The following is a 27,781-nucleotide window of genomic DNA, read 5'->3' as shown; positions in this document are numbered from 1 at the left end:
TCTTTAGCTTTTAGAGCTGCAATATCTTCAGTCCTGCAAATGTGATAACTTACCCTCAGGCTTCTAGTAACCCACTGGAGTATCTTGACTCACTATTTGGAGTTCCTGTAACAGAATGAGTATTGGTTTTGGATGGCACAAGGTTCTATAGACAATTATGTATTTAACTTATTTATACCCTTCCTTTCTCACTGAGAATCAAGGCCAATTAGAAGCTGAGGATAATTTTGACAAATGCTGTCTTATGTGACATAGCTAAAAATGTTGTTTACAACAGCAGAAAGTGTCCTTCAAGGACTGGGCTCAGGAATCAGTCAGGCTTCCACAGGGCATTCTTTGCCACCTGTGATAGGAGTAGAACTATAACGTGAGTGACAAAACCCTCTTTCTGTCTCACAAACCTTTGCAGATGGGTCATGTGTGGACATGGGTGGAATCCAAAGTTGATGATTTCTTCACGGAGTCTGAAAAGAGCAGCTGCTGCCAGTCTCTTCTTGGCTCTACAGACTCTAGCATTGATCTGGATTTTAGCTGCTGGAGAAAGACTGAAGAAACTGCTGAGGAGCTAGAGGAAAGCAGCAGCCCAGAGGAAGATAGCCAGATGGAAAGTAGTGATCCCCTGGCATGGCACAGTACCAGTGAGGAGGACCAAGAAGAAGCAGGGAAGTTCAAACAGGATGTTCTCTTGAGGTTCCTAACAGAGGTAGGACTGCCGTATTAGGTGCCTGAATAGGAATAAGAGGTGGTGATTTCCTAGTGGAACTTCAGGCCACTTGACTGACCTGGCTGGAGAGATCGGAAATGCTGGTGCTTTCTGTCAAGGTTTGGTATCTTCCAGTAGAAATGTTCTTACCTGCAGTAGTGTGGAGACACCTAGAGGCTGAGGGATAAATGTCACAGGTGCCTTCATAGTGGTGTTAAAGGCACAGCTGTGCTTTCTCTGCCTGGATACTAAAGCAAATCTTATACTAACATCATGCTGGTTTATGTTTTGGCTTTGTATATTATCCCAACAACCTTGCCAAAATGCACCTATTAGGGCCGTGGTGGCGAACTTTTGGCACTCCAGATGTTGTGGACTACAATTCCCATCAGCCCCTGCCAGCATGGCCAGTTAGCTATGCTGGCAGGGGCTGATGGGAATTGTAGTCCATAACATCTGGAGTGCCAAAGGTTCGCCACCACTGTATTAGGAGGTAAGAAGCTTTTAATTGAAAGAACCAACTCACCTATTCTGATCAACTATTGGTTCTATTATATAGTTGTCAGCTGTTAAAATGTTATCCTCCATTACAGGTGACACACCTGATGGAACCACTCTGCATTAGCAACACATTGCTGTCCCAAAGTCCTCAAGACATTTGTAGTACTGGGGAGCAGAAAGGGAATGGAGTCCTGGCTCACATAGATGCAAGGGGATCTCCAATTCTGAAAGAGGAAGAGCTCAAGGAAGAATGTCCACTACAGGTCTTAAAAGAGCAGACAGGGGAGAAATCTCCCCAAGGAAAGGAAAAATGGGCCCTGCAGATGTTGGAAGAGGAACCACTCATGAGGTGGGGAACAAAGAAAACTGAAGAATTTCAGGATCTGTGTGAAGAAGCAGGAGAGACTCAGGACAGCAAGTTTAAGGTCCTTGAAAGGAATTCAGAAAAGGAGTTACATGTATTAGTGGAGAGTACAGGAGAAACGGGTCAAGATGAAGTGAATTCAACAGAGCTTATGAATCAGGCTTCCTTCAATTGGAGAACATTGAAGGAAGAGGTTCCACAAACCCTCGAAGTAAGCAAAAAAGTGGCTTAGAGAACTATTACTAGAGTAGATTGCATGAATAGACCAAGTTATTCCCTGTTTCAGTGCCTCATTTCTTCATTTAAGGACATTCAGAGTATTCTGCAAGAATTGATATGGTGTGATTCACGTTGAAGTCAGCAAAGAACAAGGGGAAGAACTTTGAGGGTTAGCAATAAGGAAGGGTTTTCGTGGGGGAAAAAGAAGATAAGAACAAGCTGCTTGGAGACATAGCTGGGCTTAGGGTTGGATGTTCAGTGGTGTGGAGACCTGCAACTCCCTAATCTGAATTCTTGTTGCACCTTTCAGCATGCATCTCTGGCCTTTGGTTTGGGAATTCCCGGTACTGCTTTGCCAAGTGATCTGATCCCTTTTATTTACAGGAGATGGATGTGGGAAACTCTGAAGAGCAACTTGAGGACTGGAATGATAGTGACTTCCATCTGAGCTACAGCAATGATGACTTCAGTCCCTGTGAAATTTCCACAACAAGTTCTCCTTCTACAAGTACTGTCTCCTTGCCTTTGTGAGTATTGCTTATTTGGAGGTCTAAAACTGGTCACAAACACTCTAACTGTGGTATCATCAACAAAGAGGAGCTCATACTAAATAAAGCAACTTTCCACAATACACTGGCCCACAAAGGGTAGAGAAATGGATATCAAGAAAGTTAAGAGAATTATGATATCAGAAATAGCTCTGGATTTCTGAAGGCTGAGTAGCTTCAAATGATACAAAATGTAAGAGAAGAAGCACAGGTTAACTCAGCGGTTCTCAACCTGTGGGTTGCGACCCCTTTGGGGGTTGAACGACCCTTTTACAGGGGTCGCCTACAGGTCTCTGCATCATTGTTCGCCATCTGTAAAATGGATAAATGTTAGGGTTTGGGGTCACCACAACATGAGGAACTGTATTAAAGGGTCATGGTCGGAAGGTTGAGAACCACTGGGTTAACTCATGTTTCCTGTATTCCATTCTCCTATGATGTCCCATTCCCTAGTAGAATATTTATGCACACAGCCCAGGCAGTGAAATGCTGAAGGCAGGGACCATGTATACAATGGAAATATCCCCCTTTGGTAGTGATGAAAAATCCAAAGCCACGCATAAAAATTCTCTACCCTCAGTATTTGCCTGCCTGCTCTCACTCCTGGCTTGGACAATCATCCATCAAGTGAGTGAGTAAGACCCAGCTCTGCTTGAAGATAAGGAGGAGGGGAGCAGTTCTGGTTGACAGAAACCAACGTGTCTTCTTAGGGATCCCTTGCTGCTCTTCAACTCTCTCCTAAGAGCTTTGGGATGGCCTTCCCCTTTGGTTGCTACCATACCTCCTCCTGGTATTTACCCCTTCACTGGTTTCATGACAGGAGGAACATTAAGATAGACCTGTTTTGGTAATGTTAGCCATAGTAATGGATGTATGTAGAAATCAAGGCTATCTCAAACAAATAAAAACTATATTCTACTAGCATATCTCTAGGGGATATACAGGCTGCAGAAATTACGGTGCGGATTCCAACAAAGGAAATGAAACAGAGAGAGAATTCTAACCTAAGTAGGAGAACTAAAGTACCTGGCATTTGTTCTCTTGTCCCACCTGGAAGATGCAGATCATTGTGTGCATTAAGAAGATCCTTCTACTGGATGTGCTCCCCCTCAGACAAAGAAGCATTACTTTTCAGTTCTCTCCCCCACTTGTGCAGAAGGATCTTAGTCTACGTATTGACTTCACAGACCCACCCAAACCCACCAGCCAAGAGACAGGTGCTTGGACATCAGAGGGGTTTTGTCATTTCCTCACAGAGTATGAAAACTTCTAGTTCAAGGAGAACGGAGGGATCTCAAGCCCCCCTGGCAGTATAAACATTGGTCCATCTCCATATGTCAGCTTCTTCCTAAGGTGAAAGTGTTTGTCCTCTTTCAGTCCATGGCAGAAGAGAGTGGCTAAAGAGCAAGAGGTCAGGAGCAGACAAAGCCTGGAATGAAAAAACAGGAAAAGTCAGGACTCCAAGGGAGCCAGTGAAAAACCTGCCAAAACACCTGCAGTGACATAAAGAGGAGGAAAAGCCTGCTTTGTCAATTGTGAATGAAATTAAACATTCCCAGCCCTGATGATTATCTATATAAAGTCCCTGTTGGGAGTGGCAAAGGGTTAGCTAACCCTTCCTTCTCAAATGATCCAGTGATATGTATCCTCAAAGCAAATTCCTTTTTCTTTTTTGAGACAAACTGCAACTTTTCCTGTCACAGTTTAGAATGCAAAAAGAAGCAATGTTTGTTATTATCCCACCACCTCACACCTCTTTATATTTCTTGTTTGTGCAGGGTACACATGAGCCAAGATGATCCCCTCGCACAGCGTTTGCTTTTCAAAAAGACCCTGCTGTCCATTTGGAAGATGGTAGCTGGTCACAGGTGTGTTTCTGAGGTCTAGGGAAAGGAAGAGGAATTAAGGGTACCTCCAGTCTAGCACTGTGGTGGCGAACCTTTGGCACTCCAGATGTTATGGACTACAATTCCCATCAGCCCCTGCCAGCACGGCCAATTGGCCATGCTGGCAGGGGCTGATGGGAATTGTAGTCCATAACATCTGGAGTGCCAAATGTTCGCCACCACTGGACTCTAGCATTTCCCTTTATATCCATTGTAACTTATACGCCAGAGCTGGTGCCATCTGGTAATTTGTCTCTGTTTTGTTTGCTTTGGCGCAAAGGCTTGCTTGTGTCTTTAGAGATACAATTGTTTGCATAGTTGGTTTGCTCTGAGCAGAATCCTTCCTGACCATTTTCTTGAGCCTCTAGCCTCCTTGTTTTGCTTTGTTTTCTGCCCTCAAGTAACAAGTGACTCATGGCGACCCCTTAGGGCAGTGGTGGTGAACGTATGGCACTCCAGATGTTCATGAACTACAATTCCCATCATGGCAATTGGCCGTGCTGGCAGGGGCTGATGGGAATTGTAGTTCATGAACATCTGGAGTGCCATAGGTTCGCCACCACGGCCTTAGGGTTTTCAAGGCAAGCAAAGTTCAGAGGTTTGCCATTGTATGCTTCTGTGTTACAACCCTGGATTTTCTGGATGGTCTCCCATTCAAATGCTAACCAGGGCTTACCCTGCTTAGTTCCAAAAATCTGATGAGATCAAGCCAGCCTTGGCTATGCAGAAATTACATCAGACTTGCTTCATGATCCCAAAATCCAGCAGTTCTCAAAATTGAATTTTCATGCAGGCTTGTTGTGTGAAAACTGCATAACTTTCACCATCACAATTGGGGAAAAGGAACAGTTGCACACAGCCAATGTTTATTAAGAAGGTAGTAGTGAGACTGTGAAGCGGGGAGGTGGATTCTATGGTCTCTTAAGATCTCAAAAACTAAGTAAGGTCAGTACTTGAATGGAAGACCACCAAGCAAGACTCTGCAGAGGATGGCCATGAAAACTACCTCTGCTCCTCACTTGCCATGAAAGCCCCTTGCTGCTGTCACCATAATTTGGCTGTGACTTGATGGTATATTACACACAGAGTGGGAGAATTGGCCTATAAACTGAAGAAGCAGAAGCATTCAGGTAGCATGTCAGGATTAGTACTGGACAGGGAGGCACAGAAATAAAACAAAAGAAATTTTGACAAGAATTACATGAACACTGAGAATAATAAGTAGAGCTGAAAAGTATTGTGTGTGAGCATATGCACACATCTAGAAGAACAGGAATGCTGTGGATCAGGCTTAAAGGGCATCAGCAAAGATGTGGGGAGGCCAGAGTTGGAATAGCAGTCTCTGAAAGTCAGATTAAGGCTACGGGTTAATAATGAAATGCAGGACACCTGTTTAATTTATCCCTTGGCCAAAATCTGGTGCACTAAACCAGTTATATTCCAGCCAGATTTCCTGAGTTTGCGTGCATAGCACAGCTGCCCAGTGCAAGAGTACAATAGATTCTGTCCTGCACATCTGGCCCATCTCTTTCCTGCAAGTTTGTCATGATTCCTAACTGATAGTAATTAAAAATGAAGCCTTGTGTCATACTGACTGTGAGGCAAAGTACATGAAAAAAAACTGGTAGATCCCTTCATCTCATCCTGCTTTCCCTGTCTAGATATAGTGGTCCGTTCCTGAAACCAGTGTCAGAGAAGCAAGCTCCTGGATACAAAGATGTCGTGAAAAGGTCAGCTAGGTCCCAGTTGCTGGGAAGAAGGAGGGAGAGCTGGGCTTGAACATGATTTTCAGTGGCTCTTTCCACTGAAAGAAATAACAGATGGACACTTGAGTGCTCATGCTAACTGCTTGCTTTCTGAGGGCATCAGTGATCCCACTTTTCTAGCCTCAAGCTCCAGAGTTTCTGTCCTTGTTTCTTTCTTCCAGGGAAGATAGGGGTGGGTGGGATATCTCCTCAAGTTCTGCTTTTACATTTTCCTTCTGCTCTTAAACACTGCACTTTTCATTAAGTGGCATCTTCACTGTACATTGGTTTGGACAGGGGTGGGATCTACCATTCAGATGCCGTGGGGAGCTCTGTAAAAGTGCTATGCATGTTGGTTCCTATGAACTGAGATCTGCTTCTTCTTGCTTCCTGAAGGCCAGTGGATCTTTCCAGCATAAAAAAAAGCCTCTCCAAGGGCCTGATTCAAAACATGGTCCAGTTTCAGCATGACCTCATGCTGATGTTCCAGAATGCAGTCATGTACAACAGTTCCAACCACCACATACATCGCATTGCTGTGGAGATGCAACAGGAAGTCCTGGAGCAGCTCCAGATGCTGGGAGAGGCACTGCTGTGCTCAGAAGAGATGCGAGCCTTTGTGAGAAGGTGAGAGTCAGATGAGGAGTAGTCACATCAGTTATTCTCTTGCCATAGCCCCAGTGGGCCAAGATTCAAATGATTTATTTGCAAGATAGTCTTAGATACAGCACCCCTGCTTAAGCCTCCCAAATGTGAGGCAGAGAACAACCCTAAGCAGTTCCACGCAGAGTCCTACTCTAGGCTATGAACTGGCACATTCTCAGAACAATACTCTTAGGATTGCATTGATACTCATGTCAACATGAAAACCCCTTTGGCTTACCCAGTAATGAGCAGACCTTCCCATCTGGAAGGTAGAGATGAGGTTTCTGATAGAAACAGTGAATGGACTTTCATCCTTTTTAAAAAATATTTATTGATATTTTGGGTTGTTACAAATTTATGTTATACATCTTTATATTTCATCCTCCATATCCTTTTACCCCCTTCCCCCCCTTCCTTTTCTTCTTTAAATGTGCAGCAGCAGGTCCATTCTTTCAAATCTTCTTTTCCAGTTTTCTTCTGTGATTCCAATTTCGTTTAACCAGTCTTGTATTCAGTCCAGATCCACTTCATATTTTTTTTATTTTTCTTGCCATATTTGGTTTCTTGACATTATGTCAAAAATTTCTAATTGTATTTGTTCCCATATTTATTCCAACCATTTCTATATTGGACTTTCATCCTAATACCGCCTCCCATGAAGGGTGCTTGTATAACACAGACAAAAGCTAGTTTGAGAAACTGATTTCGGAGACTTACTGTCTTCTTTTTCCTTATAGGTGCTGAAGAATCAGACGTATATCGCTACTTCATAATTAAGAAATGCAAGTTCAACTTTGCTACCCTGAATCTTTCTTTAGGGAAAAGTTGTTTGTTGATGAGAGATTTACCTGTTTCACTCTCTCACACACTCACCCCCAGCTTCTTCCAAATCAAAAGGACTGGCTATAGCAGATACCAAGGGTGGTCTGCAAGCTGAATGCCTAAAGGTCTCTCCAATGTGAGCAGGTAGCAATGTATGAGTTAGATCCTGCAATCCATCAGTAGAAAGCACACACAGACATGGACCTGCCCAGATCTTTCCTTTCTCCAGCAGCCATTTCCAACATGGGGAGTGATAGCCAAATGGGGAAGCTGCATGGGGAGGCTGAAATGGGGGAGCTGCCATGGGGAGGCTGAAAGAAATGGTTCCTTCCTGTTTTTTTGTGTGAGCAGAACTCCACTGATGGTCAAAATGGCTGCTGAGGGGACAAAAGAGCCAGGAAGAGTGGGAATCTCCATATGGACTTGGCTAGGTCCTTGCACTGAATCCAATTCTATATTTTTACAGAATAAGTCTTGTCTGTATCTGTTTCCAGATGTTTCTGTTCATGCTGTTTTAGCCCTGTTGGCTTCCTTTTAAGAAAATATTAAAACTGAATATATAAACCTTTCTTACAAGTCAAAGCATTGGTCCATCTGCTCTGGGGTTTCCAGGGTCAGAGGCAGTGAAAGCCAAAATTTACTAACCAGATTTCAGCTGGAACTTCTGGATGCAAGGCAGTTGTTCTGTCACTGGGCAGAACACCGGGGGGGGGGGGGGGGGGGGGGCGCATTGGGAGAATAACAAGTTACTTTATTGTAAGAAAACAAAGTATCTTTGCTGCTTACAACACTGAAACCATCCCGTTCCAGAAAGTTACCATGTTAGTCTGCTTGCAACAAAAGCAAAATGGACTTTCCTGCAGTTTGAAGACAAACAGATTCAGTATTGGTATGAATGAAACCCGTATTGGCTCCCTGGAACACAGCTTATTTTCAGTTGTCTCCTCAATCAAGTGGTCAATGCCAGCCTGGCTCCCTTATGGATAGATGCTGATGCCTGTTTGCCTCTTCATAACAAGTGCTGGAAAATTCACTGTTCCTTCATTACAAGACATGGAATCAAGATAATGGCTAACCCACAGTTTTGAGGAAGGGGCTGGAGAATGTTGCTTGTTGTCCTGCTAACACTACTGAAGCAGGGAGTTCGATCCAACCAATTTATCCACTGGTGGAAAAAAAAGTGGTTTTGACCTCCAAAAATGCTATGTAATTGATTACATGCCCTGAATAGATGGAAGTCATATGTGGAATTGGGCAAGACTGAACAAAACAGTCGGCTCCGGGGAATTGGGCAAGACTGAACAAAACAGTCGGCTCCAGAAATCTGGTTCGGGGTGGCTCCGTTTTATTCACATTCCGGAAGGAAATGTATACACAATCAACTTAATACAATTCATTCAGTAGACTCCGGGAGTCTCGCGAGGTCGACCATATAGAAAAGCCTTGGAACGAACTCAAGCTGTCGTTTCTCTTGCTCCCCGGGCTGCAATTGCATTGCATCGCTTCACGCCCATCCACCCCGACCCCCCCCGCTCCCACGACTGGCGAAGCACGAAAAACAAAGCCAACAGCTGCTTGCAAGTATTGGTTCCTTTCCAAAATGGGAGATAACCGCTTAGCCCCTCCCCATCCGTCCCTTAGGCCGGCCTCTCTGTCGACGCCTGTGATTGGGAAACTTTTGTGTTCTGCGCTCTGATTGGTTTAGCGGGTCGGCTGCGAGATTTGAACCAGCTAGACTGTCTTGAGCTCGGCCGTCGCTCGTGGTCTTTACGGAAACTGGAGGATCCGTCGGAGGACTAACCGGGCGAAGGGTTGGGTGAGTGAGGGGCTGGGTGAGACGCCGGGGCTTGGTTTCATTTTGGGCTCCCAGTTGAGGAGCTGGAGGGAAGATGTCCTTGCCTGGTCTATTCGTTGCCGGAGTCCCGGATTTGCATTTTTAATGAATGTGGGCTCTGGGCTTCTTTTCTGCATGAATGAAACTGCTGTAACTTTCAAAGACTTCAAAGAGTATATCTCGAGGGCTGGCTAAATAAGGAGGGAGTTCTGTTTTTTTTTTTTAAGGGTCCATTGTAATGGCCTTAATTGCTTAAATCATGTGAGTTGTTTGGTGATTGTTCGTGCAGAATGCAATGAAAGTTGTTTAGCTAACGTGCATTACTTGAATCTTGTCCGTATCACCACGCGGCAAGCGATTTGGTGCATCGCGTTTCTACCATCTAGCCCCTTTGTGCAAATGATGGTTACTCTATTAATGTAGTCCATGTTTTGTCGAAGGCTTTCATGGCCGGATTCAACTGATTGTTGTGGGTTTTCCGGGTTGTGTGGCCGTGATCTGGTAGACCAGGTTTGTTTAGCTCGAAAAGAGCTAAAACCCACAACTAGTCCAGGTTTGTTTAGCAATAAATACAAGATGCGATGAAACCAAACCTCTCTTTATTGTAAGAAAAATATCAAACAAACATTTCCAGGCTTCTTGTATAGCTCTGTGGTCTTCAAACTTTCCGGACGAGGACCCACCTTTAACCCCCCACATACTAGCATGAGGCCTGCTAAATTGTAAGCATAGGACCTCCGAGTCACATAACAGAAAGAGGACTTTTTTTTTACAACTGAGTGATCACTGCACTGTCCTGGTGCTTCATGTGCAGCAACAGCTCCAAAAGTAACAGATTATAAAAACTCGATTTGAGTCTAGGTACCTTGGAGACTTAACAAGATTTTCAGGGTGTGAGCTTTTGAGAACCAAAGTTTCCATTCTCAGGTACTACTTTTTCCAAGCTTTAATTCTGGAACGCATACATGTTCTGGTCACTAAGGGGGTAATGGGCTCAAATCTAGCTCTTCTACTGCAGACCAAAACAACTCCCCTCTGAAACATATAATAGACTGTTGCGTATTCCATGAAAGGATTTTATATTAAAAGTCATAGAACTCCATCTGCTATTGATGACGACAATACATTTGCCAAAGCTACTATGGAAAAAATATACATTGGGTTTAATATTTATGGTATTTTAATTTTGTGGGAGAATATGCAATATGAATTGTACTTAATTCCATACAAAGCAAGGTAAATAAAAATCATTTTTTAAAAACGTTAAATGGATTTTTAAAATAAAATGCTTTTTGAGGAGAAATCTGTCTGAAAATAGTTTAAACTGTTTTCTGTTTAAGGTAAGTTATACTGCAAAGGTTTTTCATAATAGCTTTTAACTATGCAGCATGATACTGTTATTCATGCAGTGCTTAATGTTTTTGGTAAATGAATTCCATTCATTTGTTCACAATGTCATGCTCTTCCAAAGGTTACAGTAAGATTATTTTGGGCAGTTTTTCCCTCTAGACGATATTATCACAGATGCTTGGTTTTGCAGTTCTCAAAACTGTGAATGTGTGTGTTTGCAGAAATAACATGTTTCTTCTTCACATTAAAAATGCTATAAAATAAACATATAGAGTTTATTTTATTTATTTACTTTAATTTTATGAAATTCCTGCCTTTTCCCAGCCAAAGGCTGAGCTCAGGGCACCTTACACACATATTTAAACAACATAAAAACATCAAATTCAGATATAATCAACAATCATAAAAGCAATAAGATCACAATAAATATTAAAAACAGTAAGACAAATGTGATGGTGACTAAGAATTAAAATTCTATTAGGGTATCCATCAAGGGTCCTGCTATAGCCTAAAGGAGGGGGTTAGTAAAAGGAGGCTAGCAAGTTAGTACAAGATAGTACAGGGAGGCCAGATGGAACATCTCCATTTTGCAGGCCCTGTGAAACTGACTAAGGTTCCTCTGAGCCTTGATGTCAGGTAGTAGGGAGTTCCACCAGGCCCAGGCAAGGGCCATAAGTGAGAGAAAAGTTTTAATCTCATTGTCCCTTTGCAAATGTATATACCTAGAATCAACCCTTTACCTCTTAACTACCAAGTTTTATGAAGTTCAATGAACAGAAGATTGTTTGGAGTGGAATAGAGCTGCACAAGGAGCTAAGTGTGAGAAGGGAGGGGCAAGCATGAATCCTTTTGGGCAGAATACTCCACAAGCCTTGGGATCTTTGTGTGTATAGCCTGAGGTGCACATCTTTGTATGTATAGCCTGAGGTGCATCATATTGTCCTCTTTCTGAGGGAGAAAATCTATAATGGCAACAGGCTGTAAAAGGGACCCAATTTGGGAATATTTTATTGAAATTCCTCTACCTATGGATAAGGCATGCAGAATGCTCAGCGAGGCCTAATGGCCCAAATGAAACTGAAGATACCTCTAATGTCATTATTATCTATTTCTAATAGTATAAGCAAATTGGTAATTTTTTAATATAACTGTAAAACGAATCCAAATAGTTCTTATTCTAACAATGAAACCTTCATCTGGTTGTAAACATTAAGATTATGCCATCAAGAATGAATCTTTATGTAGAAAGCCATGATTTAAAACAAGCCTTACTGACTAGTGATTTAAATCAAATTCTTCCTAAGACAAAGTACAATAACCTTGCTTTAGTCATTATAGCTTCTGGGGAGAAATCAAGCCTGCATTCATCATAGAAGCTAAAATGACTAGACTGAGACTATTTGACTTTGGTCACATCATGAGAAGACAAGATTCACTGGTAACGATAATGCTAGGAAAAGTTGGGCAGCAAGAAAAAAGAAAAACTCAATATGAGATTGGTTGACTCAATCAAGAAAGCCATGGCTTTCAGCTTGCAAGACATGACCATGATGGGACCTTTTGTTGGTGATTAATTATAGGGTCACCATGAGTTTGAAATGATTTGGCAATTTCAGACAAACTAAGTAATTCAAATGGCTGTCCCAAATAAGCAAGCCCTAGAATTATCTGGACTGCATTCAAATTCAGCAAAGCGAAAAAAAAATTGTTATAGCTTTATTTCACTATGAGTTTTCATGGATTGCAGCCTACTGTGTCAGGTAGGACAATGAGCCTTTGAAATTCTGAGACTCATAATACTCTCATCCTCACGTGACTCAAGCATTGAAGGCATGAACTTTCAGCTTGCCAAGAATGCATAAGATTCTCATCTTTAAGTTCCTTGTGAAAGTAACTTGAGCATTGGAATCCAAGAACTTCAGAAGCTTGTTCCCATAGTCATGGTTTGTCATTACATTAGAACATAGCCATGATGTCTCCACCTTTCTTTTAAGAAGCTGAAGAACTTTCCCCCCTTTTGACTGAATGATTAAATTCTTAATAACTCTCAACTCGTTTACCAGGATTCTATACTGCTAGGAGAAATAATAAATTATTTTAGCTCAAAAAGAAATACCTTTATTAAAAAGTGGATGACCATAAAGCTACTAAAAACCTAAAGGGAAACAGAATCAAAAGCACTTTTGCAGCTGTTCTTCTTTTGAGGTATGAATTAGCTCAGGGTTTATAGTTCAGTTTGTAACGTAATGGTTAAATTTCTCTATTTTTTATTGTATAACTCACATAAATCTGTCAGACAATTTTTGTCTGCTCTTATTATTTTTTCATATTCTTTAAATTTATATTCAGCAGCTTATTTTTTTGAAAAGTTTTCTCTTATTTGTACTTCCAAAAAATAATCCTAAAGTTTTCATCAAATGCCTTTACTTCAGTTGAAAATACTCCCCCAGTATCTTCCAGATTTATGGCTAGATTTATTAGCAGTGGAAACTCGTGAAGTTGGAAGAGGAGAGAAAGGGCAGGGCAAGGAGGCATTCTCACTATCCCCTATCCATGAACTTGCTTGATTTTTGTTGCACCTCAGCTCTGTATGCCAGGAGGGAGTGTGTTTGATGAAGTTAGGGAGTGATTAGGAAACTTGTTGTGGTATTGGGACCCAGGTAGCAATCCCCATTTGTTTTTGAATGGGATGAGCTTCCTGTGGCCTCAGGGAGATGGGCATTCTCTAGGTCCCCACATGCCACTCCCACTTAGTAATTATAGTGTTGCTGTTGGAGCTGGAAAGGAGCATGAAGTTTGAGTGGATCCTCTGCTTCTGTTTTGACCATCTCTTTTTCATGTGTGTGCATCTCTTGCAGTAACAGCCAGTGGTTGCTATGGCCCAAGGTCTTGTCTCCCCAGGAGGGCTGATTTCTGATGGTGAAGATGAAGCTGCTCTTGTCCTGGAATCCACTGCAGCAGAATGCGGAGCTTCCTTCTGCCGATCTCTTCTGCCAGATTTCTCTTCCATCTCTTCAAGCCATGAGCAGGTGAGAATAATGTGAGGCATGATTCAAAAGACGGTTGGTACGACTTGTACTGATGGGGGAAGCCAGCTAGCTTTTAGCAATGGGCCTTGGCCTCTACAATAAGCTCTGAATTAATAAAATTAGTGTTAATATGAACTGTTACTTTAAATATGCATCATGGTCCTGTCTGTTCCCTGCTGAGTTCAGGGGGTAACATTGCAGTGGAAGAAGCCAACGGACTGAAATATTAACAATAATAAGAAAAAACAGGATAGCAAAGCCAGACATACCTTTGTGTAAGTGTAATGGATATCTATAATTCTCTGCAACTTCTTTGATAGGCTGCTTCTGATGACAATAGGAAAGTGAAAGTGTATGCAAGGGTGAGGCCCCTGACTCCAGCTGAGATGGAAAAACCAGAGGATCAAGTGAGTGACTGGGACAAAGTAGGGTCAGTGACCACATCAACCATGTTCTTGTGCAACATGGAGGGGAAGAATGTTTCTGAGCAAATTCAATATGCCCACAGTAGTGGCCTTTTCTACTGTGGCAGAAAACAGAAAACCTTAAATATTAACTGTTGTTACTCAGGGCTGCATCTGTATTGAGAATTCTGAGACCCTTTTACTTAAAGCACCCAAGGACTCCTTCACCATGAAAAACACCGAACGAGGGATTGGTCAGGCACTGCATAAATTCACCTTCACCCAGGTATGTACTTGGATTCTGAAGAGATATGGACCCATCAATGTTCTGGGTCTCCAGAATGGACCACAGTTCTCTCAACTAGATTTGAGTCCATCAGATTTTTGGGATGTAGGTTTTTAGATGTCAAAGCTCCCTTTGTCTGGTACAAGTTGCAGTGGAGATATCTGAGTCTTATATCCCAGTGAAAAGGTGGTAGGGGTATTTGGCTACCCTCTGAAACGAAATTTTCTTAGAAGCTCTTGAATAATACTCTTGGTTTTTTCAGAACCTCAGCAAGGGGCACTAGAGATATAGTGGGAAAATGGTGAATAGCCCTAAACTCCTGATTTTTAAAAACACTTTAACCTAACAAAAGAGAACTAACCTACGTGGATTTGGGATTGCAGGTCTTTGGACCAGAGGTTGGCCAGAAAGCTTTTTTTGATGCAACAATGAAGGAAGTAGTGAAGGATGTTCTTCATGGACAAAACTGGCTTGTTTACACATATGGAGTCACGAATTCAGGGAAGACCTATACTGTCCAGGGTAAGAAGCATCTAGTCCCTTCTGGTATGAGAAACATTCTCTGTTCAACAGAAGCTACTTGGCTAGATTTCTCAACTCCTTTCTCTTTTCTTGGCTTGTAGGATGTGGTACTGATGGGGGGATCCTTCCTCGCTCTTTGGCAATGATATTCAGCAGCATTGGGAGACAGCTGTATCGGGACACAGACCTGAAGCCCTTCCGTTCCTGTGAAGTAATCCAGCTGGACAGCAAACAGGTTTGTCAGGAGGAAACCAAGAAGCAGAACCTCTTGTGTGGCAAGATGAAAGAGGTGCGTATTCCATGCCCCTAATGGAGTCTGTGACATCAAAGAAGGTACCCTTCTCAGGGATTTAGTGCTTTTTCTTCTGACTTTGTAGGAGGATCTGTTTACTTCTGTGAATAAGAGTTGCGGCACAGGAACTAGCATTGACAGTGGTGTGGGTGGACTCTCATCTACCTGCAACTCTACCCATCAAACAACCTCCAACTTGCTAGAAGGTATCTACTGTCCTAAACCTCAGTTTTGGGGGCAGGGATTTTCCTCCTTTCTGAAAATTAAGCTGGGTACAGGAATTCACCAGGAGATACAGAACCTCAAATCTTAAGCCCTCAAGCAAAGAGTGAAGTAAAAGAAACTTTTCAGCAAGTATAAAGTCTACCAGAAACTCTGTTGTAGAGCAGGTTATGGAGATATATCAGCATGTTTTGTGTATACAGCCTTTGGATTTCTTCTGTTCAGTGGTTTGTCTTCTGTCTATAATAAAGCTGTTCTATTACTAATGGGCCTCTATAAACATCTGAATTGCATGCGATCTCCTAAATTAGAAGCTGTCCCTCCTTTAACAATCAGAGGCATGTGGGAGATTTCATTGGGGAAAATTCGTTCTTTCATTAGGCATCATAACTGGAGAAAAGCAGTTGTGAGCTGCCAGGTCTAGCTAGAGGAATGACAACACGTCTTTGGGATAGATTTTCAGAAAGTCTTATCTATTGAGGCAAACTGAGTTTGCTTGAGACACTTTACCTTAACCAACAGCTTTCTGGGTTTTCATCAACAGAGACTGGTCCTCACTGCGTTGACCCAGATAATATCTCACTGCTGGCTAATGAGGATGTGCAATTTTCCATCTGGGTCTCCTTTTTTGAGATCTACAATGAGCTGATTTATGACTTGTTGGACATAAGTGTGGTCAGTTCATCCCGCAAGAGGCCCAGCCTGCGGCTGTGTGAGGATCAGACTGGCAACCCCTACATCAAAGGTAGAGATCACCTGTAGTGATAATGTGGGCTGTATAATAGCACAAATATAGCTCCTCTGATGAATTGTGATGCTCCTGCTGGGTTGAGCAGCGATTTGTAGATGTTGCCCTGTATCTGTCTGTTTAGTTCCTCCAAGGACTCCGGTTAGCATATGTGGTTGTCCTTTTCCCTTTTTATCTTTGCAACAGTCCTGCAAAGTAGGTTAGCACGTGAATTACTAGCCCAAGGTCACTTTGCGCACCTAACGGCAGAGTTGGAGTGTAAGCTTAGGTTTCCCGAATCCTACTCTTACAATCTAAATCACTTATCCACAGGAGATGTCCCCTTGAAACCGACTCCTTCAGATGCTTGATCTCTGCTTCCTGTTTCAGATCTGACCTGGATCAATGTTCAGGATGCTGATGAAGCCTGGAAACTGCTGAAACTGGGCCGAAGAAACCAAAGCTTTGCTAGCACCCACATGAACCAGAATTCTAGCCGCAGGTCTGCAGTGGGGTTGAAGCCAGTCCTTTGGAATGGGGGGGGCGCTCTTTACTTATGAAAGAGTGTAAGGCAGCAGTCCCAAGGCAACTGCTGTGTAAGAGTGTGTCTCAATTTGTGCTCTTTCTTCCCCTCTGGTTCCCTGAAGTCACAGCATCTTCTCCATTCGAATTCTACACCTACGGACAACCAGTGACGAAATGGACCAAAAGATTAGCGAGTGAGTCATACTGGAGAAGAGGGGTTTTGTGGATCTATCCTTGTTAATTGACTGAAGGGCGGGGGGGCGTGATGCATGTTTTCCACTGTGTTCCATGGAGATGACCGCTGGGGAGAAACTATCAAGAGGTATAACAAGGAAGCCTTTTTGAAAATGACATGCGTACAGTGGGTCAGTGTAAATGTTTTTAGAGGCTTTCCCCTGTTTTTGTAATGTGCCAGAGTTTGCCCTCTGTGTTGTGCCCATCTGGAGAAGAGCAACCTAATGGTATCACTGAAATTCTTGGACTGTTACTGGGTCTTGCCTGGCTGTGTCTTGCGGAGGATCTCTAACCTGAAGGAAAACCTAACTACAAAAGGGAAGGCAGGGCTTGTCGTCCTTGGCCCCAGTGCTGACATTGCCCTGCCTCTCTTCCTAGGCTGTCATTGTGTGACCTTGCTGGCTCTGAACGCTGCAAAGAACAGAGGGCTGGGGATCGCATGAAGGAGGCAAATAATATCAACACTTCTTTGCACACACTGGGGCGTTGCCTCACTGTGCTGCGCCAGAACCAGCAGGCCAGGTAAGCTGGAGTTATTCCCAGCATCTGTCTTTCTAGCAAGGAAAGGGGAATTCTTCTGTACTGACACCAGTACTGTTGGAGAGATTGCTAGCTGCATTTAGGTGCTCTGAAGCTCGTTGGGGTTGGTTGGTTGGTTGTTTTTTGCAGGGTCTGGGGGAGGTTGTGTTGGTGCTTTTCTGTTGCTGTTTCTGGAGCTCACAGAATCTTATCTTCTGGTCTCAGAGTGAAACAGAGCGTTGTGCCCTTCCGCAACAGCAAGCTATCTCGTGTGTTCCAAGGATACTTCACAGGGCGAGGACAGTCCTGTATGATTGTCAATATGAGTCCATGTGCCTCCTCATACGATGAGACTCTGCATGTGGCTAAGTTCTCTGCTGTTGCCACCCAGGTGAGCCTGGAAGCACCTGGGGCAGATTATGACTAGCTACAAGGGTGTACAGAATTGGGTACCTGTTTCTCCCTTCTTTTAACACATTACCTATTTCTCTCTCCCCCTCTGTCTCTCTGCCATTTTGTTCATTATTTTCTAAAATATGAGACTGTAAAAATATGGTGGTATTCAGAGGAAATAACTTGCTGAAAGCCACATTCATCATTTTGACCTTTTTAAAAAGGTCTGCTTCTGTTAAAAGAAAGCACTCTGAAAACACTCAGAAGCCTTTCAAAATTCTTTTGCTTGGACATAAAGATAATTTCTCATGCTCAGAAGCACTCAGTTTACAGTCCCAGCAAAGTGTGGCAATTCTCTTGCCTTGGGCAAGAATGGCAGTCTGTGTGCTGTTTCCTGCTAATGGCAAAACTTACCTTCCAGCTTATACAAGCTCCCTCAAAGGTGGGACTGCTGACCATTCAGTCTCTTCTCAAGGAACAGAGCATTAGACTAAAAGGGGTCCCTGCAGCATCCTCGGTTCAAAAAACAGAACCTGATGAAGAGAGTGAGGATGAAACAGATGTGACCGTGTATGAAAAAGAGGTAAGTGGTGGTTTGTCCTTTGTCGCCACTGGTACTGTACACCATGGGTGTCCAACTTTGGCCCTCCAGATGTTCATGGACTATGATTCTCATCAGCCCCTACTGGGGAATTGTAGTCTATGAACATGTGGAGGGCCAGAGTTGGACACTCCTGTTCTACACCATGACGAGTTTGTGGGTGGCAAGTACAGGAGTGGAAGTATCTTGAACTCCTCTTGTTTACCCAGCCCAGCACATGTGTTCTGGCCCAGACAACTGAACAAGGGATAGACCATTAGGCTTAGTTTGACTTTCAGTTCTTATTCTTCTGTGTCTCATCAAGAAAAAAATTGCAAAGATTCTTCTGATGTCAAGCCAGGCATTTCTGGCCTTTGAGAAAAGCCTCCAAAACTGATCAAATATCTAATTGGCCCAGTGATAGAATCTTGTACTTTGTAATGTCGGTTGTTCTGGTAGGCCATGATGGTCATATGCTCTGCATTCTGTGCCCACCCCCAGGACCTGATGCGTGTGGTTGAGGCTGTGCAAAGTCTGCTGCTGAAGGAGCGCCAGGAGAAGCTGATGCTGGAAATGCATCTCCGTGATGAGATTTGCAATGAGATGATGGAGCAACTTCAACAGAGGCAGCAGTCAAGCAGGTACAGCGGATTCCAGCATCTCCCTATTCCAGACAGCCTCTGTGTGAAACTTTTGTTTCCTACCTTGTCGTCTGCTGTTTTTCACACCTGCACTCTTGTCTCCTGCAGTGAGCAGGTGGATGCCCAAAAAGAGATTCTAGAGAATATGTATGAAGATAAGTTGACCCATCTAAAGGAGTTGCTGACCGATTACTATCAAGAGCAGATTGAGGTACGTGAGAGGATGAACAGCTGTGAAAATGAGGCCTGACAGAGTCCTTCTCTAGAGTTCAAGCTGCCCATCCCCACTGATTTTGATTACTGCGGCCTATCAGTTCCCAAGGCTGCCTCTCTCAGATTGATGACATCTGTCCACTTTCCCTTGGCTGTCTCAAAGCAGGCAAGCTGCAAGAAAAATGCAGCTTTCTCTTCTCTAATATCAGTTTTGTGGGGGGTTTTTCCTCTCAGGACCGGGACGAGAAGATAGAAGAACTGGAAGCTGCCTTGCAAGAAGCAAAACAACAACAAGAACTCCAAGTGGGAAAGCAACAGGAGCCAGAGGAGGCACAGCGCAGATCCAAACGGGTAGTGGCAGCATCCACCCTGCAACAGGAACTGGAGGAGACAAAAGTCAAGCTAGAGCAGTACCAGGCTGAGCTGAGTACAGCTAAAGAAGGTGAGGAATGAATTCAGTAACCACCAAGCTGGTCTGTAGCAGGAGAGCAATTCTTGCATCATGAGCCACAAAAAACATACTATTAACTCTATTAACTCGGAAACCTGGATTCTGCTGGTGACATGCCAGTCAGTCGTGGAGTACAGTTAGGGGTTTTGCCCAACAGGAACTCTGGACATCCTTGGTATTCTTTGTGCTTTTGGAGTAGAATAGTTTATCATTCACTGTTGGGTTTTTTTTAAAACTTACATGGTCACTTCTGGCCTCTTGATCTTTCTCCTCCCCCCACCACTTACCATCTTGTAGGATTTGGACAGGTATGTTGGGGGATTTCCATAGGAGGGCTTTGTTTACGAAACTGCTTACCCCAATTATTGGTAACAACTTTACAGAATTTGAGGCAGTGGAAAGCAAAATGTGGTAGACAGAGACAATGAGTGTCTTACACTCTTACCAGTTCCCATGATAAAAGTGATTTTGCTCTTGGCTGTATGTGATTTCTGGTCAGAAATTTGGAATGGTATAATGGCTAAAAGGATGTAAAGGAGCTAAACCAGTTCTTAACTGCTTTCTTAAAGGGGGAAAAATGCCAGGGCTTAAGATCATCTTTTTGCTCTTAACTTAAGTAGGTGTGTAGTTAGTTGTTGAAGGAAAGGCACTTTATGTATGTTTTGTGTCATGTTCCTTTTCTATGATTTACTATTGAAACCAAACTTCAAGGCTGATCTCTGACATAGATTTTTTTAGTTCCTGAGTTAAGCTCTGATTATGTTCTGCCCTTCAGAGCTACGCAAATACCGAAAAATGGTGGAGCCACCACCTTCGGCAAAGGCCATCACTGTAGATGTGGACCGGAAGCTGGAAGAAGGTCAAAAGGTAACTGCATCTTCTTAGTAAATGAATCCTGACTGCTTTTGCATTCCTCTTTACAGTGTACTGCTCCCCATGACATACAGGGTGTCCGAACACCTCATCCGTCACTTGTGGATGCACTTCTCAAGTAGGGTTTTCTGCTGTAGTTCAGTTTCCCAGGGGGCGGGATGTGGAGAGAAATCAGTGTGACTTTATGCTAACCATGTTCCCCTCCAGAATGTGAGGATGCTGCGTTCTGAGCTGCAGCGAATTGGGGAGTCACTTCAGTCAGCAGAAAGAGCATGTTGTCACAGCACAAGTGCTGGAAAACTCCGTGAGACCCTGTCTATGTGCGATGACATCCTGGTCAAACAGGTAAAGAATGTAACTTTGAGTCAGCCATGGAGCAATTAAAGAAGCTATCCTGGGTAGTTAAGATAATCTTACTAGAATTTTGAGTATCATGTTTACCTTGTGGATTCAGGGAGAAGTCTGGAACTTAATGCTACAGATATTTTGTCCAACATGGCTTCTGATTAACTATGCAGATCTTTAAAAATGTTGCTTTGGCAGCAGCCAGCAACACAACACAAGGATATTCATTATGTGGCTGAATTTAAAAATAATGTTCTGTTTAACAGGATCTTCTACCTGAAATTTCGAAGCATTGTTATTAGTTGTACATATCCTAACTTTCCGAACGTTTGTGGTTGGTGGCGCCTTCTGTGGCAGCCATTTTGTGGTTGTTCCCACTGCCCTGTGTCAGAATTCCAAAGGTCCCTGCACATTCAGAAAGTGTGAAGACCCCTGCAATGAGCAATACATACTCAGGAGGAAGACTGATGCTTGAATAAATTGCTGACCAGGAGCAACTGAGACTCTTCTCCAGTGTGAAGTAACAGAACAATTGGCAACTACTTGAGACCTTTTTGTTAAATTACAAACTAAATTTTACTTCAAAGTTATTGCAAGTATAAGCCATTTCTAGCTTCAAGTAACCATTTCAATTCCCCGAGTAGCTGAGCTAAACTAACCGCTCAATCTGGGGGGTGGAGGGAGAAGTTCCATGGCAGCTGGTGACTGTGCAATGTGAGCCATGCCATTCCGCCTCCAAAGGGGTTTCAGGCAGCAAAACTTAAAAACCTCCTGCTGTTCAAATAGCCCTATTGGGGAAAATGACATGCTATATTTTCCAGTGGCATTAAGTCTGCTGCTGGGGCGGGGGCATTCCCATGCTGAAACCCCAGTGGAAGCCAACTAAAGTGCTCTATTTCGCCAGCATAGCCTTGGGGTGGCAGGCCCTTCTGGGTTTGGGTATGTTTTCTCTCTCTGCTGGCATAGGTGGCCCTTACACCACAGGGTGGGCAGACATGCTGGTGCAGGCCTCTTTCACTCCCACAAGCTGTCTCTCTCTCCCCCCCCCCCCCATTTGGATTGGGCTGTAAATACCATGGTCAGCACCCTCATGCAAGGGTATGGATCCACTTGAGTGTTTCTGAGGTAAAATGATTTTTGCCCTCCAAGAATGATGTAATGATAGTCCCTGTGTGGTTCAAAACATCTTGTGAAATCCTGTTCTGTAGGGGGTGTCCACCAGGTGCTGCATTTCAGGGGGCAGCAGGAGGAGACGAGTGAGAAAGTTACACTTTAGCCTAAATCCATCTGCCCATGGAAACATTCCAGTGAATCCAAACCATGGCATCTGTTGCTGGACTGTACCATTTGGGATCTATTTCTCCATAAATTCCCTGTACATTTTTAAGTTAATGTGTCAGGAAGAAGGCTGAGCTAGAATTTCCCAAATGTTGGTAGCAGGTCTTGAAGGTGCGATTATTATAAAACTATATCTTTGCAATCTGATAGGTACTGTCAATGTAGTTATATCTACAAAATCAAATGCCTTGTTTTTTTTCCAGGATCAAACTTTGGCTGAGCTTCAAAACAATATGATGCTGGTGAAGCTAGATCTGCGGAAGAAGGCAGCCTGCATTGCTGAGCAGTACCATACTGTTCAAAAACTCCAAGCTGCCCCAACCCCAGCCATCAAGAAACGGTTCTGTGCCAACAATGAAAACATGCAGCCTCAAAGTCAACCTCCCGTCAAGAAACCTTTCTTACACAACTTCCTGACTCGCTCAACAGCCAGGCCTGCTGTTGTAGAGAGCCCCTATAGTCGCATCCTGCGTTCTCGTAGATCACCCCCTTTCAAAACCTTGGCCTTTGGCAAAAAGCGCTGAATGAATGCTTTTTTCATCCTGTGGTATAACTGCCAGCAACTGGTTGCTGGCTTTACATTTTCTGTATATAAATGTGTGTTTATTCATATGTTAAGGCCTGAGCAAACAATATATCCTGGGTGCCCCAAACAGGAGTACTATGCATGTCCTCTATTTCAGGCCAGCTGCTACTCAAGTGTACATGGAATCCGAACATTTTTGAGCAACTTTCTTATACAAGTGTTTTTGCATGCTAAGTCTGTATTCATTGCCATATTCTATCTATATAATAAATGTGTCTTGCACTGTTGTCTACTGTATTATAGTCTTTCTCACTGAGATTCAATGCATATCATACAGTCTAATAAGCACAGAGTAGGTTGATATAATCAATATGAAGAGACCTCTAATGAACAAAGTACTAACCATGCAATAAAGCTACCTTGTTTTAGCAGTTTTAAAATAATCAAATACCACATTCATTTAATTTTCCTGGTATTCTGGTGCACAATAATTTGTATCCTGGCCAACATCATCAGAATGTGGGGTCTATATTTTGGTGGGGAAAAGTGTTATCAAATTGCAGCTGAATTACGGTGACTCCATAGAAGGTGAAGGGGGTAAGGCTGACAGAGAGGAAGAGATGGGAGGAAATGCAAGGGGAAATAGGATATCCCCACCCTGCAAGGTCCTTGCAGGTCCCCACTTGTATTTTACTGATACTAATTCATGGTTGCTGCTTGTATTCCAAGCATTTCCAGACAACTGTTGCCAATATGAGGACAAACCAACGAAGGTATGGACAACTAAAACTGCAGACATATCTGTGAAGACACTAGACCTCTTCCATAGTCTTGTTCAAACTGAAATGGGTTCAGGCATGAGACCTATAGACCATGAAAGTCTTCTGTTCCCCAAGAGCCAAGATTGAGCTGACAGTAGCTCACAGGGAGAGATGAGAAGACAGATCCTGGAGGCCTAACCTGACCTAAATGTTTCAAGGCCACTCTAAGATGTCCTACACGTTCCATCTAGTTCCTGGGAACATTAACTGGATCTGATGTAACTATAGAGCACCAGATACTAATTGGCAATCTCCTCTGACTGGTTACAACATCTGGTCAGTAGCATCAATGGTCAGTTGGATTAAACCATTGGGCCTACATTTGACTGACTAGTCCAAATCATGCCATCGTAGATTGCAAGGCATGAACCAAAGATCCTTCATTATAGTGTTAGCTTTTGGACATGGGTCTTGCCTTTGGGTACTTTGGCTAAGGTGGGTCAGGACAACTGGAACCTATAGATTTTGGATTCTGAAAGGATCTTGGCCTTTGCCTTGCTAAGTAGGATTTGCTACCAAACTTTGTTATTTTATTCTCTCTATTCTTTGCTCGTTTGTATATTCCTGTGTGTCGTTTTAACAAACCCCTTTAATTATATTTTGTTAGGAGCCTTTAATCTGAATCCAGTATGTTGGCCCAATAAATTGGCTGCAGCTACTGAAGTAATTTGCTTTGGGAATCACCTTGTGAGTGTGTAACCTTTTAGTTTGGTTTGTTGTTTAGACCCAGAAGGGCTAGAGTAGGGATTCCCGGTAGGTCCAACTATCTTTGGGGAGTTGGTGATAATGTACATTGTCACTTCAGGTTGATAACTCTTCTAAGAATTAATTTGCATAGAATCAGGCTGTTAATCTGGTTTTTATACTGAAGTGAAAAAGCTAAGAATTTGCTCAAATGCACAAGCTGCTGTTCTTATACATATGAATACATCAACAAATTAGATACAGTAATATCTGTTTAAACTGATTATGGATGTCCCTGAGGCCCTGGTTTTTGGTAGCATTTAAGCCCCCCTGCACACATGCACATCTTAGCATGGGTTTAGCAATGAAAGGAGTCTATTAAATCAATATAAAAATGAGAGTGAGTCACACTGAAGACATTAAGGAATGTGGGGCAGCTCCTAAAACTAGCCAAGACTCAAGAGTCCCATCTAGAACATCTGGAGGCCCTTGGATTACATTACAGTAAATGTATTTAGATCCATCCCACATTGGACCGTCCTGGCAGACTTGATCCCTTTGGGACAAAGGACAAGCCAGTTTAAACCAGTTACAGTTATAAAAATGAAGAGCCATTACGGAGTGCTTGATGGAGGTGAGATATGGCTCTGACTGTAGCCTCTGACAGCAAAGATGGGGATTTGCCTGAGATTGGAGAAATCCACTTGTTAGTCTTAGAATGGAGGCTGGTTTAGGTCCAGCTCCATTTAGCATAAATAGCTGCACATTTGGGATTTTCCCTTGTCTTCAGTTTTCAGTCTTTTGCATAAATCAGGTCCACAGGAAAGGGTTTAGGATACCTTCAAGTTTTTGTTACCACAAGGAACTCAGCAGGAGCTCTAAGGGAGGAGTTGAAGCATAATGTGCTTAGCTCAGCACAACTGTTTTGCTTTTTGTTTGAATCTGTGTGGTTGCTGTGTTTTTCCCTGCGTTTTTGTCTTGCCTTCTCCACCCTTTCTGGATCCATTATTTTATTAAACATACTACCCCAGTCTTCCCAGCCAAAGGCCAGGCTCAGAGTGGCAACCAGCTTTTCCCTTTCCTCTCTTTTTATTTTTTTTTAACAATAAATCTTCTTATAAATATTTTTAGCTTCATTTAGTGTAATCTATCACTCTGGGCTATTTCTCTTAATCTCTTCCCAATGTGCTAGGCTGCATGGGTACTACCAAGGTGATTATAAGTGATTTTGTTATTGTCCTAGTATTGCGTTGGAAGAGTAGGACGATCTAGAGATTCTCAGAAAGTCCTGAGTGGTGGTACATTACCAGAGTATTTTCCAGAGACCCCTTAATCTAACGAGGGAGTTTCCCAGCAAGGAAAGGCACTATTTCCTACCACTGATGAGTTCATCCATAAATCATGCAAAAGCCCATCTCTGGTGGGAGTCAACTGGAGGGCTATTTCCCCCAAGGACCTCAGAGGCTCCTCCCTGGTAATTCAATCTAAGGCAACCACCCAAATATCTAAAACAATAAACAATGGTCCATCTCAGCTCTTTCCTCCTTATTTTAATGGCTGGGCAGGAATGTTTCTGATTCAATCATGTAAAATAACCATCCAGATATTTCAGATACTTGAGATATCTAACCTTTCAGACTCCCCAAAAGAATATTGTAGTGCAAAAAAGGGGAAAACTCCCCTTTGCAATGCTGACAAAGACTTGCTTTTCAAACTAGTCCACCTCTCATGCCAACACCCTTTCTCCCCCCCATTCTTGGCAAAGTTGTATAAGAAGTTACTCCTTAGCTCCAACTTTTTGTAGCTGGTTTGGAATTCATCCGGTTACGCCAGCTCCACAGTTGGCTTCTCTGCTTCTCCACTATAGAGACCCACTTTAAAGTGCTCTTTCTCCTATCAGGTCAATTTCATTCTCTGATCATTGCCAAAGAACCCTTCATCCTTCTTGCAAGAGACCAGGCTTTTCTATTTTTAATTCTCCCCCCTTCTGTTGTCCTTCTATAAGCAGGCAGCTTGCTAGCAAAGGGCTTTAACTGCTTTCCAGCATCTTTCCGTTCTGTAAATTACCATTGTTACGTTGCAAACTGCTCACACCTTTAAACCTATTTTCTCTTCTGTTAACAAAATAAAAATGTATTTTTATTTTTGAAAAACTTATTCCCCCTCATCCTTCTAAACACTGGTCTTTATCTCAACTCCAGTATACATACGATAAAAGATCACAATTATAATTTCACCCTAAAATGTATGTTTTTTTCTCTGTATTAGCAAGGAGATGCTTTTGCTAGTGATTTGGGTAATTATACCCTTGAAAACTGAATGCTAAGAAGCAAACTAAACCAGATGTTGCTGTTGCAAGTCCCAGGGGCAACTCCTGTTTAAAGCACAGATGAGCTCAATTCTGATAAGAGACTGGTGCAGAGGAAGGAGCAGCTCCTGAGCCTCCCTGGCAGTATTTTCAGCATCTGAAATCAGCTGGAGCTGCAGGAGCAGGTCTGTTTTGGTCTGTTGGGAGGCTACAGGTGCAAGAGTTAAGTGCACACAACTGCCTCTGTTAAGCTCCAGGCATCTTGGGAAGAACCCCTGGTCACCCTCCAAGTATGGCCTCCCTTCTGGGAGAGTGACAGTCCCAGTCTCTGTCACCCCACCATGCCTACTGAGGCCCCATTCTCAGGCATGTTCATCTTTTACAGATATCCAAACGCATTAGGGACTATCCCACCTGCAGCAATGCTGCATCACTTTCAACCCTCCTACAGCCAGGACAAAAATCATTATAATGAAACGCTTTATGGGAGGTACTTCTGTACCGGCTTCAGTGTTCCCCAGGTTTAAAAGGCAACTCTTTCCTTAAATGTTAGTGATTTTTGTTTTGTATTTTTTAAATGCTCCCACAATTTGTGTGCGCATGCACAAAGTGCTGTCAAGACACTTCTGACTTCTGGTGACCCTATGAACCAATGTCCTCCAAAACATCCTATAATTAACAGCCTTGCTCAGGTCTTGCAGACTGAGAGCCATAGCTTCCTTTATAGTCAATAGATCTCATATTTGCTGTCCTATAATTGGGGATGGGCGGTTTATAAATCGAAAAATAAATAAAAATATAATTCCTTTCTTCAACTGCAATTTTAATATTCTTATGGTTCATTAATTGTTCCTAGTTAATTCCTTTCCTGAACCTATCTTCTGAAGCCACCTGTCCCTTAATTCTATTTGTACCATGAGAAGGATGCTTAGGGAGAACGGCAACCCAATCCAGAGCCCCAGCAGTGGGACATGGCACTGTAACGGCCAAGAGGGCTTCCCAGTGGCGTGGAAAGACCAACAACAAAGAAAAAACCTTGCAGCTAGAAAGCCTTCATTGGGCTTAATGAACTTATGCTACCCAAAAGGTGACATAGTCATTGTGTAACTGGTGCAAAACCAGGGAGGAAGCAGACTAACGTCACCTCCATCCTCCTAACATCCCCACTGCATCAACATGGATAGCAGCAGTGTGGGAGGTTTGATGCGCTGGGGGGGGGGGGGGCACAGCA

At 43.1% G+C, this 27,781-nt stretch overlaps 2 protein-coding genes across 2 annotated transcripts; both read left to right on the top strand.

Moving 5' to 3' along the window:
• The first annotated feature begins 409 nt into the window (after positions 1-409).
• Positions 410-7,991, top strand: LOC125427798 (bromodomain-containing protein 8-like). The gene is made up of 7 exons (XM_048487353.1): positions 410-703; positions 1,297-1,779; positions 2,172-2,314; positions 4,114-4,203; positions 5,883-5,951; positions 6,363-6,593; positions 7,349-7,991. The coding sequence occupies exons 1-7, from the start codon at positions 410-412 to the stop codon at positions 7,353-7,355; spliced, it is 1,317 nt and encodes a 438-aa protein (XP_048343310.1). The 3' UTR covers positions 7,356-7,991.
• A 1,137-nt stretch (positions 7,992-9,128) lies between these two features.
• Positions 9,129-23,024, top strand: KIF20A (kinesin family member 20A). Its single transcript, XM_048491867.1, has 19 exons — positions 9,129-9,249; positions 13,476-13,646; positions 13,967-14,053; positions 14,217-14,336; positions 14,720-14,858; positions 14,960-15,147; positions 15,236-15,356; positions 15,917-16,117; positions 16,490-16,601; positions 16,747-16,818; positions 17,237-17,380; positions 17,603-17,768; positions 18,192-18,353; positions 18,852-18,991; positions 19,100-19,202; positions 19,439-19,646; positions 20,431-20,522; positions 20,736-20,873; positions 22,415-23,024. The coding sequence occupies exons 2-19, from the start codon at positions 13,494-13,496 to the stop codon at positions 22,733-22,735; spliced, it is 2,667 nt and encodes an 888-aa protein (XP_048347824.1). The 5' UTR covers positions 9,129-9,249; positions 13,476-13,493; the 3' UTR covers positions 22,736-23,024.
• The last annotated feature ends 4,757 nt before the right edge of the window (positions 23,025-27,781 follow it).

The sequence above is a fragment of the Sphaerodactylus townsendi genome, linkage group LG03, assembly GCF_021028975.2.
Source record: "Sphaerodactylus townsendi isolate TG3544 linkage group LG03, MPM_Stown_v2.3, whole genome shotgun sequence".
Taxonomy (NCBI): domain Eukaryota; kingdom Metazoa; phylum Chordata; class Lepidosauria; order Squamata; family Sphaerodactylidae; genus Sphaerodactylus; species Sphaerodactylus townsendi.
This window is presented reverse-complemented; position numbering and strand designations above follow the sequence as displayed.